The sequence below is a fragment of the Bombina bombina genome, chromosome 2 (assembly GCF_027579735.1).
Source record: "Bombina bombina isolate aBomBom1 chromosome 2, aBomBom1.pri, whole genome shotgun sequence".
NCBI lineage: Eukaryota > Metazoa > Chordata > Amphibia > Anura > Bombinatoridae > Bombina > Bombina bombina.
In genome coordinates, this window is record NC_069500.1 from 951,909,113 (window position 1) to 951,922,182 (window position 13,070).

At 38.4% G+C, this 13,070-nt stretch overlaps 1 protein-coding gene across 1 annotated transcript in view; it reads left to right on the forward strand.

Moving 5' to 3' along the window:
• GRID2 (glutamate ionotropic receptor delta type subunit 2) overlaps positions 1-13,070 on the forward strand; it is a 2,072,895-nt gene that overhangs the window by 1,384,904 nt on the left and 674,921 nt on the right. The window contains exon 10 of the mRNA XM_053700169.1: positions 9,131-9,232. Coding sequence (XP_053556144.1) covers positions 9,131-9,232 — 102 coding nt within the window. The remainder of the gene's footprint in view (positions 1-9,130; positions 9,233-13,070) is intronic.

Below are 13,070 nucleotides of genomic sequence, written 5' to 3' on the forward strand. Positions count from 1 at the left end.
TAGGATTTTGTAAAACTCTGATGGTAGCCCATCAGGGCCAGCTGCCTTCCCAAGTTTGGCATTACGTATGGCTTTAATCACCTCGCGTGTTTGTATTTTGGCGTTAAGTAGGGATTTTTGCTCAGTCGTTATCTTGGGGATTTTTACGGAACCCCAGAAATGCCCTTTTGCCTCCAAATTAACCGGTTGACTAGCATACAGATTAGTGTAATAGTTTACGAACTCTGTCATAATGTCTGTGGGTGTCGAAGTTATGCGAGAGTGAGATTTAATAGCTGTGATGTAGGATTTCGGTCTGTATAGCCTGACCAAGTCTGCTAGAAGTTTACCTGATCTATTGCCATGTCTGAAGTACCTGCCCTGTCTATGTATGTGGAAGGTGTTATTCTGTTGGGCCAAGAAGGTATCTCGTGATTGCTTAAGATCATAATAATTTTGCTGAGATATTGGTGTAGGGTTATTCAGATATGTATTATATGCCTCGGTCAGTTTGGATAGGAATTCATTATCTATCCTTTGAAGAGTTTTGTTGTGATGGGCTGTGAAGGAGGTGATGTGTCCTCGTATCACCGCTTTTGAGGCATGCCAGAATAAGTTTGGATCGGCACTATGCTGGGCATTGTCTGAAGCATAATGGAGCCAGGATGATTTAAGGTGCTGGCGGAAGTCAGTATTGTTATATAAATAAGTTGGGAATCTCCATGTCTTCTTAGGGGGTTTGGTAGGCAGTGTTTGAAATATTAGACTAATCGGGGCATGATCCGAGATTGTAATTGGACTTATATTAGCATGGTGGATTTGAGGCGATAGGGTGGATGAGGTTAAGAAATAATCAATTCGGGAGAGGGTGTTGTGTGTTCTAGATAAACAGGTGTAATCTCTGCTAATTGGGTTTTGCATCCTCCATATGTCTACCAGATCTAGTGTGTCTTTAAAGGATTTAATCAGTTTCACTTCTCTTTTATATCTGGACGTACCTATTTTGGAAGTGGATGCTGTGGCGGGATCTTTGAACCTGTCCAGGGGCAGCGCCTGCACTAAGTTAAAATCCCCCCCTATAATTATGGGAGCATTATTAGCAATTATTTTAGCTGATAGCGTCGTCCAGAAAACAGGACTATGCTCGTTGGGACCATAGACATTACAGATGGTGTAGTTGGTCGAGTTAATTTGTAGTGAAGCTATTATAAACCTACCCTTCTGATCTATCTCTATCTTTGAGAATGAAACTGGAAGGCCCTTCCTGACTAGAATGGCCACTCCTCTTTTCCTGCCCTCTGTAGGTGAGAAGAGAATCTGCCCCACCCAGCGTATTTTTAGTTTTTCATGTTCCTCTGTGGATAATTTAGTCTCCTGTAGTAACGCTATATCTGCATGTAGTGTTTGTAGGTGTTGAATAATCATGCTTCTTTTTGCGGGTGAAGTAATGCCCCCCACATTCCATGAGATCACCTTAAGTTGTGTAGTCATGGAGTTTTAAGTATGAAGAGTATACGAGGTCTGACAAGTAGGGGGGTAAACATATAATCCCCCTGAGTAAGGAAGGGGGGAACGGGCACCACACATCAACACAGCCTGGAGAGAGAAGTCAAAGTTATAGAAAAAAAACTCACAGTTGGGCGGTATCGTTGAGAGGGCAGCCGATGTATTGGCCCATGGGAGGCAAGAGGATTGACACCCAGGTTACATGCTGGCCAGCAGCTTCAGAAAGCGGAGAGGCTGATAAGAGGAAAAAAAACAGTACATCTTTAGACATAATGATACAGATATCCCATCGTTCCCCATCCCTGAGCAAGGAGATATGGGCTTGTATTATGCTAAGTGTTTCATGTTTCAGGGGGTGTACCACATCCGCACTTCTGCTATAATGGGCTATTACTGTTTTGTCAGTATGATTGTACGGTAAATAAACTATACACAATATGCTAACTTGTCTTGGGTGGTAAGACCTTGTGGAAGTCTGGGCATGGCTAGGTAACATTGAGGCCATTCGTGTACAGGGAAGGAGCACTTCCACAAGGGGTAAAGGCTCACGTGGTTTCACTAAAAAGGAGCAAGGTATGTAGGAGAGTTCGGAAACCTTAGGGGCACCCCCGCCGGGGTAAGGCACTTTCGGGGCGGTGGTAAGGGCTAAGCAATAGTAAGCAAATCTGACACAACAATAGTAGCAGCAACGATAGAAACCTTGACAATATAGTGTGTGCTGTCTATGTGAGCCATGAGGTGGGGCTGGCTTGTACACGTCTGGTGTAAAACTGACACTTGAAAAAAACATAAATGCATGACACAACAAAAAACATAACAGAATATACAACAGATTTCCCATACTCAATATAGGGAATAATGTCCTAGGGGCCTGCTTTGGCGTCAAAGTATTTAAATTTGCATACATTTGTTTTATGTTATATTGCTATAGAAACTAAAGATAAGAGAGAGGGAAAAAAGGAATAAAAAGTGCATAATAGAAACAATACAAATCTTTGGTGAGGCAGCATCAACCCGCATCTTGTCTTCTCTCTGAGGCCAGGTAGGCCTGTGCTGCAGCTGGGGAGTGAAAAATCTTGGGTCCTGAATTCGTTTGGAGTTTCAGCTTGGCCGGGTATAGGAGGCTAACCTGGCGGCCCTGTTCATGTAGCTGTGAACACAGTGGAGCAAAGTCTTTTCGCCGTTTAGTTACTTCAACTGAAAAGTCCTGAAACAGCAAGAGAAGGCGGTCTTCATATTTAAGTTCTTTAGTGGTTCTGTAGGCTCTCAACATGGCTAGCTTATCCTGATAATTCAGGCATTTGAAGATGATTTGGCGAGGTTTATCCTTAGAGTTACCCAGATGCCTGTCTGGGCCTATACGGTGTGACCGCTCAATGTCTAATGGTAAGTAGTCAGATGACATTCCCAGCAATCTGGGGAGAGAAGTTGCAGCAAAGTCCAGTAAGTCCTTATCTCTAACAGTTTCTGGTACACCCACTACACGCAGATTGTTTCTGCGGCTGCGGTTCTCCAAATCCTCTAATTTGTCTAACAAGTATTGATTCTGTTTTAAGAGGTTCTTTATTGATCCTGCCGATTCTTGTTGGCGATCTTCAACTTCTGAGATTCTATGCTCAGCGGACGTGAGACGTGTGGAGAATGCTCTTACCTCGCTTGTCAGAGTATCTACGCCAGCCTGTAGTGAATCCATCTTCGGTAAGAAAAAAGCTTTAAGCTCTTGCAGTAAGGAGCTGTGATCACCAACAGATGTGTTTTCATTATCTGAGGTTGCGGAGCTAGAAGCAGGTGTTTCCGTGGAATTCTTAAGTTTTTTATCATGTGTCCTGGATCTGTGACTCATATTGTCTGTTTGAGGCGGAGACAGCCTTTTAAAGTAGTCGTTAACTTTCATAGAGTAGAAAAAAGGCAGAATTAAAAAAAATAGGTGTATGGCTTTTTCTTTCTTTGAATGCAATAACGTTTTGAAACTTCACTGCAGCTAGGATATTGTTTACCCCAGAATGCATCCAGTCCAATATAGTCCACAGCTCAATCCAATGGTATGCAACAGTCTTTAATCTCATGCATTCCAACCCACACTGGGTCAAAACAGGGTGAATAGGTATGGCATAAGCTTACTTCCCAACAATAAAGGTCTCCAATAGGGTCACCAGCATATCTCCCCTGCAGCACAGATAGCAGCCTGTGATATGAAACTTGAGAGAGGGGAGAGAAAAACGGTGCTTTATAGTGATTTGCCTTGCCTTTATGCTTGCCTCAGTCAAGGAGCGGCAGAGTGATGTGTTGTATAAGCCCCTCTGTTTCCATTTAAGTTTATTAGGAGAGTGATTTGGCCCCAAAGTTGGTAGCAGGAGTCCCTTGAGGTGTAGCTGCGTCACAGATTATTATAACAGCCTGCCTAATGTCTGCCCATTCACCCAGAGTTTTCTGTAGGCAGTGTGATGTTGTGTGGGGGAGGCTGTCACTTTCTCTTACCCCAGAGACCGGTGCTGCCCTGCAGGGGTTCTTACAGGCGATCCGGAGCGCTGCCCAAAATGGCGACTGTTCGCGCCTCTGCTTGCGCCTCTGCCTTCCGTGGGCCAGGACTGATGTCAGGGTCCTGCGCTGGTGCCGTTTTCGGCCAGGAAAGGTCCGCGTTATACTCCGCTGCCTGCCTGGCAAGAGGATATTGCGGGGGCGACCGGGAAAGCGCAGTTAGAGCAGATGTTGAGCTCAAAAAACACGGAGCTCCGTTATCGTGCTGCTCTCCAGTCGCCCCACCCACCGGAAGTCCGATTCTGGCCCTTTTTTTGGTGAACAACCTGGGTGCTTGCTGATTGGTGGATAAATTCATCCACCAATAAAAAAGTGCTGTCCAGAGTCTGAACGAAAAAAAGCTTAGATGCATTCTGTTTCAAATAAAGATAGCAAGAGAACGAAGAAAAATTGATAATAGGAGTAAATTAGAAAGTTGCTTAAAATTTCATGCTCTATCTGAATCACGAAAGAAAAAATTTGGGTTCAGTGTCCCTTTAAAGAAGGATATAGAACATATTTTTTTTTCTCTTTCTTTTCTTTCTCTTTTTACACACGGGCCTTAATTAAAAGTGGAGGACTATCGTTATCTTCACATAAAACAATATAGTGAGGTTGCTATGATTTTACTGCTCAAATCCATATTATGAGTATATTGCTAGTTTACTTGCTTAAGCACACGAGGAATATCGCTCCCTATACTTTCAATAAAAAGATTTTGCTCAACTTGTAATACAAGCACAATGGAAGGGGGGCGCAAACGATCGTGATAACGCTAGCGCAATCGTTTGTGCCTCACCTGCAATCTAGCCCTATATTTTTTAAATGGTAACTGACACTAGAAAATGATTTTGCATTATTTTGTAAGCCAGCTGAAAAGAAATGTTAAGTAGTGTAATTGGGAAGTAGCTAAATCACTTACATCCATTCATTTTGGCATTTATAGAATTAAATATGGTGTCATTATTATTGTCATTCTGAATACCCACATAATTAGTGATGTCATATGTAATTTCAGAAATTATAAAATAAGAAAATCATTTGGCTGTTGAAAAGTGATGTAATGCTTTGAACACTCTTCTGCCAAATAAGTGAAATCAATAATCCTTTTAGTTTTTCAATTTCGCTTACAAATGTCTGCTTTATATATTTTAATTCACACATTTAGACTAATTTCTGTGATGTGATTTGTGCTCTACATTAAATATTTTAGATTTAAATAGACATTAAGGGGTCAGTCACAATGCCTTAAAAACACTTATCAAATGGTTGTAAACAGGAAATCATCATTATAATCTATTAAGATTTTTGTAGATAAATAATTTTATAAGTTTTCCTAAATTATTGTGACTGAACCCTTAGATAGCTTAGTAGTGTTTAAATTCAGATGCAAACTTAATAGAAGATTGCAATATGGCATTATAAAAGATCAGAAACTACCAACAGAGCAATATATATATATATATATATTTTATTTTATTTTTTTTCAGTAAATAAGCACTCACTGGTCTTCAGCCGTCAAGGTATAGTGAATATTTTATTTCGTTACTAAATTACTAAATCAAATATTCACTATACCTTGACGGCTGAAGACCAGTGGGTTCTTATTTACTGAATAAATATTTAAATACTACAGAGCACCCTGGCGCATATCTTGTGAAATGCCTGTGCAGTACCGCCCCCTGCACATTCACGGCCAATCGGCCACCAGCAGGGGGTGTCAATCATCCCGATTGATACCGCTGCTCCTTATCTTACGTTTGGGCATAGAAAGCAGCATCCACTGCTTGTTAAATCTTCCCCAAAACAGTTAAATCAGCTGGAACATCCTGTAGATTTATTCTACAAACATTCCTGGCAGGGAAGTTAACATTAAACTGTCATGATTCAAATAGAGCATGTCATTTTAAGTTACTTTTAAATTCACTTCTATTTTCAAAATGTACTTGTTCTATTTGTATCTTTTGTTGAAAAATAATATGTATTTATTTTACATTACAGTATACTAGCTGGTAATTGGTGGTTACACATATTTGTCTCTTGTCATTGGCTAGCAAGATGTTTTAAGCTAGCTCTGGAACTGAATATAACTATGAGCTCCATTTAAGAATCTACGAGCGAACCTGCTGCTGAGAGTTAACAATCAGCGGTCATCAAACCACTGCTTCTTAAATGACAACTATAAAGTTGCATTTTTCAATCCCCCTGGACTTCTCTGACTGGGGAGATTGACAGCTAGCACACAATTGGCCACACGCAAGCAGGGGGCAGCATTGCAGGCAAGACGGAGTGTGCAGTGAAATTGCAGGCAGCATATTGCTGCTCGCTAGCCACAATGCTGGACTGAGAGGGGCAGAGATGTTCACTCATGTCTATCCAGGGGTTAGTAAATCTAGCCCTATGTATCTACTCCCTTTGCAGGGGTTTAACACACAGTTATATATAAACAATAATAGTGAAACAAATGTTCTAACATATTAGAGCATTTCATTTTTTGCACTTTTATATTGCTTTAACCAAAGATCTATTGCTTATATAACCAGTGCAGTAAAATACACTTATCAAATGGTTGTAAACAGGAAATCATCATTATAATCTATTAAGATTTTTGTAGATAAATAATTTTATAAGTTTTCCTAAATTATTGTGACTGAACCCTTAGATAGCTTAGTAGTGTTTAAATTCAGATGCAAACTTAATATAAGATTGCAATATGGCATTATAAAAGATCAGAAACTACCAACAGAGCAATATATATATATATATATATTTTATTTTATTTTTTTTCAGTAAATAAGCACTCACTGGTCTTCAGCCGTCAAGGTATAGTGAATATTTTATTTCGTTACTAAATTACTAAATCAAATATTCACTATACCTTGACGGCTGAAGACCAGTGGGTTCTTATTTACTGAATAAATATTTAAATACTACAGAGCACCCTGGCGCATATCTTGTGAAATGCCTGTGCAGTACCGCCCCCTGCACATTCACGGCCAATCGGCCACCAGCAGGGGGTGTCAATCATCCCGATTGATACCGCTGCTCCTTATCTTACGTTTGGGCATAGAAAGCAGCATCCACTGCTTGTTAAATCTTCCCCAAAACAGTTAAATCAGCTGGAACATCCTGTAGATTTATTCTACAAACATTCCTGGCAGGGAAGTTAACATTAAACTGTCATGATTCAAATAGAGCATGTCATTTTAAGTTACTTTTAAATTCACTTCTATTTTCAAAATGTACTTGTTCTATTTGTATCTTTTGTTGAAAAATAATATGTATTTATTTTACATTACAGTATACTAGCTGGTAATTGGTGGTTACACATATTTGTCTCTTGTCATTGGCTAGCAAGATGTTTTAAGCTAGCTCTGGAACTGAATATAACTATGAGCTCCATTTAAGAATCTACGAGCGAACCTGCTGCTGAGAGTTAACAATCAGCGGTCATCAAACCACTGCTTCTTAAATGACAACTATAAAGTTGCATTTTTCAATCCCCCTGGACTTCTCTGACTGGGGAGATTGACAGCTAGCACACAATTGGCCACACGCAAGCAGGGGGCAGCATTGCAGGCAAGACGGAGTGTGCAGTGAAATTGCAGGCAGCATATTGCTGCTCGCTAGCCACAATGCTGGACTGAGAGGGGCAGAGATGTTCACTCATGTCTATCCAGGGGTTAGTAAATCTAACCCTATGTATCTACTCCCTTTGCAGGGGTTTAACACACAGTTATATATAAACAATAATAGTGAAACAAATGTTCTAACATATTAGAGCATTTCATTTTTTGCACTTTTATATTGCTTTAACCAAAGATCTATTGCTTATATAACCAGTGCAGTAAAATAAGGTAAACAGAGGGCGCCCCTAGCAGGCTGTCTTCAGTGCTGCAAAATATACGATTGAGATTGATACTTTAAACAACAGCTCTTCCTCCTCCTGTATTACTTTTGTTTAGTCTGTTATGTATTTGTATCTGTACCAGTTGATATTGTATATCCCTTATTCAGAATAAGTTATTCTGTACTCAGCAAGTGGAGCTATACAAATAAATGACGATCAGCAATGCACTACTGGGAACGAGCTGCTGATTGGGGGCTATATATATTTGCCTCTTGGCTTTCGCTGCACTGAATCTGATTGTACCCATGTGTTTAATGTCTTTACAGGCCTAGATTACAAGTGGAGCACAAAAATGTTAGTGCTATGGTGCATGAACAACGCTCAAGCAGAATCCATGTTGATTCATATTTTGTGCTCATATTACAAATTAAAAGTTATTTGTTATTGCTCATAGATATATGTAAGAATTAGTGCAATAATAAAATGTTGTAACACATTAAAACAACTTTTTGTATTTGTATGTCCCTTTAAATTATGAATAGGTACATGTGCTAATGTATAAATCCAAAAATGTTATGCACTTTTACAATAATTACTTTTGTTATATACTTATATGTAGCCTATATACATTTACAACATTGTGCTTACACTACTAATTCTTGATATTAATACAAAGGGAGAAAATATTAACTTTAGTTTCATATGCAGCATTTACAGCACAATTTAAAGGGACACTAAAGTCGAGCTTAAACTTAAGTGGATTAGATAGAGCATAATATTTTAAACAACTTTCCAATTTATGCAGGCGCATGCACGTCTTTAGCCATCTTGAAGCAATGTTACCAACAATATTTATAGTAATGTTATACATAGTTACAAACACTGCTGCCATAGAATCTCAAAGACATGTGCACTCTCCTAAGCTTCTATCTGTCTACCTAGGTTTATTCTTCAACAAACGATACCAAAAGAACAAAGCAAATATAATACTAGAAGTAAATTGTAAAGTTGTTTAAAATTGCATGGTCTGTCCCTTTAAAAACTGGCAACATCATATGATATCAGTTTACTGTTTTGGGAGTACAGTAAATCAGAGGTTCAGCAATATTTAGATTTGTAGTCTAGTAGGTATAACTTATATGTATTGCTCATGCCATGTGGTACATGTCTGTAACAAAGATTGTAAAATAGTATTTGTACACTACATGCTTATTGATTGGTAATGAATTTCTATGTCTGCCAAACATAATAATGATCTTTACTCTCATTTCCTTTCAGCTTGGCTCATGGAACCCAGTTACAGGTCTTAATGGATCTTTGACAGACAGAAGACTGGAAAATAACATGAGAGGTGTTGTGCTACGTGTTGCAACTGTACTGGTGAGATCATTTTTTTATTTTTATTTTTCAATAATGATGTGGCTTTTATTTATAAACCAGTTTTTGTCTCCCAGTTGTTGAATGTGGATAAGATCTGTACTGTAAATCATGTGAAAAGAAGGGTTTCTTCTCATATGAAAAAAAAATAGTACAATAACATTAATCAGTAATTGTAGTGGCAGATATTGAGCAACTGATGCGGAATAGCTGTTATTAGTGATTAATCAATCTATTACAGAAATTAACATGACAAAAAGTTGCTAGTGTTGGTAATGCATCGGTTACATAAAATAAGCATTTGAAAATATGAGCTTTTGTTCTCGTCTGGGGATTTTTATTATATTTTGCTTTCAGAGTTATTATTAGGGCCAGGAAGATGTTGATGGTCTTAAAGGGGCAATAAATTCACAGTATATATTAGCCTGTGAGCACTACATTGCAAATTTGTTTTGAAATCATTTAACAGTGATTGCTAGCACAGTTTAAAAGGGATTGGCTTATCAAGAGAAGGGATACACTTCTTTAAAAGTCTGATGGAATCCATGTTCCTACTTCCTAGACTGTGTCCTTATTAAAGGGACATGATTCTTTTGTGATTCAGATAGAGCAAGTGATTTTAAACAACTTTTATACTGTTATTTATATGTAAAGGGACATAATACTCAAATGCTAAATCACTTGAAACTGATGTAGTAAAACTGTAAAAAGCTGACAGGAAAATATCACCTGTGCATCTCTATGTAAAAAAGGAAGATATTTTACCTCACAATTTCCTCAGCTTAGCAGAGTAAGTTATGTGTAAAAAAATATACTTCAGCTGCAGGTAAAAAAAAAATAATTAAAGGGACATTAAACCCTAATTTTTTCTTTCATGATTCAGATAGAGAATACCATTTAAAACAAGTTTCTAATTTACTTCTATTGTCTAATTTGCTTCATTCTCTTGATATTCTGTCCTGAAAAGCATATCTAGATAGGCACAGTAGCTGCTGATTGGTGGCTGCACATAGATGCCTCGTGTGATTGGCTCACCCATGTGCATTGCTATTTCTTTAATAAAGGATATCTAAATAATGAAGCAAATTAGATAATAGAAGTAAATTGGAATGTTGTTTAAAATTGTATTCTCTGTCTGAATCATTAAATAATTTTTTTGGGTTTAATGTCCCTTTAAGAATCGAACAGCAGCCAATCAGAATCAGCAGTGCTGAGGTCATGAACTCTTTTACTGTGATCTCATGAGATTTCACTTAACTCTCATGAGATTTCATAGTAAACTTCCTTAAACTGAATAGGGAAATAAGATGAGTGTGCACGAAAGCTCACTCCCTTAGCTGTCCCGGGACAGACGTACTGATTTGCTGCTTAGAAGTCCTTTACAATGGGATGTGGCTACTGAGGAATTTTTTAGGTAAAATATCTTTCTTTTTTACATAGAGATGTTCAGGTGATATTTTCTAGTCAGCTTTTTACAGCTATGCTGCATCACTTTCAAGTGTTTCAACATTTGGGTATCATGGCCCTTAAAGTATGATGGAAACTATTTAGACAAATATAACTTCACAAAGAACATGGGCATAACAATGACTAAATGCTGAGTTTAAAGGGGCTGTAATGTAATTGTCCCCCTTTAATGTGTGCCTAAAGATTTGTTACACCATCTACATAGTTTTAAATGAATTGGAAAATGTGCCTTTCGGTTTATTCTTGTATTTGAAATAACCAGTTTTGCTCATTGAAACAACCACCCATAATAACATTTTTAATACCTTATATTGGTTTTGTGTATGGAGAGAGACAGATAAGAAAGCCTGTTATTCCTGTAGGCTCATCCAATTTGTATGGGCGTGTTCTTGCAAACATTGGGTTGTGAAATCAGTTGCTAAAAACAGCTATTTAAAATACAAAAAATAACTACATCTTAGGGATTAATTTCTAATTCATGCAATACTATTCAGCTAGTATAAGTCACTGGAAACATTTTACAGTACATTGTCCCATTAAGGTTTCTTAGCATTTTCTTATTTACAGTCCTGGGATACTCACACAATTCAGCTACTCTTCATGTTCCTTATTCTGTGAGAGGCATACTATATTGCAATTCCCAGTCAGTGGGGATGTGCAAATGTGTTTATACTCGAATTGGAATGTTAGAACGAATGTTATTGTAGAAATTCGATTTACTTAATAGAATGTTGATAAGAATGAATATTCTTAAAAATTCGATTTTCGAATGTTATTTACAGTTTTCGAATGTCACATTCGAATTCGAATATTACATTTATAAAACACAATTGTAGACTAGAAACACTATCTCAAATTCAAATGTCACATTCAAAACGAATATCACATTCGTATTTGAATATTACATTTATAAAATACAGTATTAGACTAGAAATACTATTGAAATCAAATATCACATTTATTAAACACAGTTGTAAACTAGAAATATTATTTCGAATTCGAATGTCAAATTTCGAAATTGAATGAATACATAGCTAAACATTCTATTATTCGAACTAATATTTTTGAATTTTATTGAAAAATTCGAAAACAGAATGTTAGAATGCTATATAAACATTCGAAATTCGATTCGAACGAACAAATGTATTAAAATTTGTTTTAAAGGGAAACCCGCAAACAAAATGCAAAGTTATCGTCCAATCTCGCTCCTCAGCAAAAGTCCTGGCCAATAGAGTGAATCGATTCCTTCCCTTGCTGATCTCTCTGGACCAAGTGGGATTTGTTCCTGGGAGAGAGGCAAGGGATAATACCATTAAAATCTTGCAAATTACAGCATACTCCACAAATAACAAAATACCCCTAGCTCTGTTATCGACAGACGCTGAAAAGGCATTTGACAGAGTGAATTGGCTATTCCTTAAACATAGTTTGGAAAGAATGGGCTTTGGTAGTAGGTTTGTTGCGATGGTCTTCGCCCTATATTCTATGCCAACTGCACAAATTAATGTAAATAATATCCTCTCGGAACCTTTTTCCATTACAAACGGCACTAGGCAGGGGTGTCCCCCCTGATGTTTGCCATCTCAATAGAAGCATTGGCTAGCAATATCCACGCAAATAACTCAATAAAGGGACTGACCCTGGGAATAAAGGAGCACTAGATCGCTATGTATGCGGAGGATCTGTTGTTTACCCTAACGGACGTCGAGTCCTCGGTCCCCGCTCTCCTGGACGAATTCAAAAGATATGGAGAAGTCTCTCATTTCCTTTTGAACAATGCAAAATCGGAGCTGCTGGGAATCGCTTTTCCAGCCGCGACCGTTGCTTGGTTAAAAAACCACTGCCCCTTCATGATAAACTTAAAGTCCTTGAAATATCTGGGCATAACCATCATGGCGTCAACGGCAGAAACATATGAAGCCAACTATGTGTCTCTCAAAAATGAAATCTCTCATGACCTCTCAGCCTGGAAGCACAAAACTATTTCCTGGCTGGGGCGAATAAATATGGTCAAGAGGAATATCCTACCTAGGATACTATATCTTTTCCAGACAGTCCCACTCCCCCTCCCGTACTCTTTTCTCCCGGCGCTACAACAGCTAATTGAAGAATATATTTGGAAAAACATCAGACCCAGGGTGAACAAAACAATGATGTACCTGCCTAGGGAGGGAGGAGGGCTGGGACTTCCCAACTTGGGCCTATATAGGAGGGCAATCCTGCTCCAAAGAGCGGTAGAGTGGTGCCATGGTGGTGCGCAAAAAGACTGGATAAATGTTGACTCCTCCATTCTCTGCACTGAGAATCTGGCATCCTTGCTGGAAGGCCGAGGTTCACAGGCCACAGTGTATCGTACCCTTTATTAGGGGAGTTG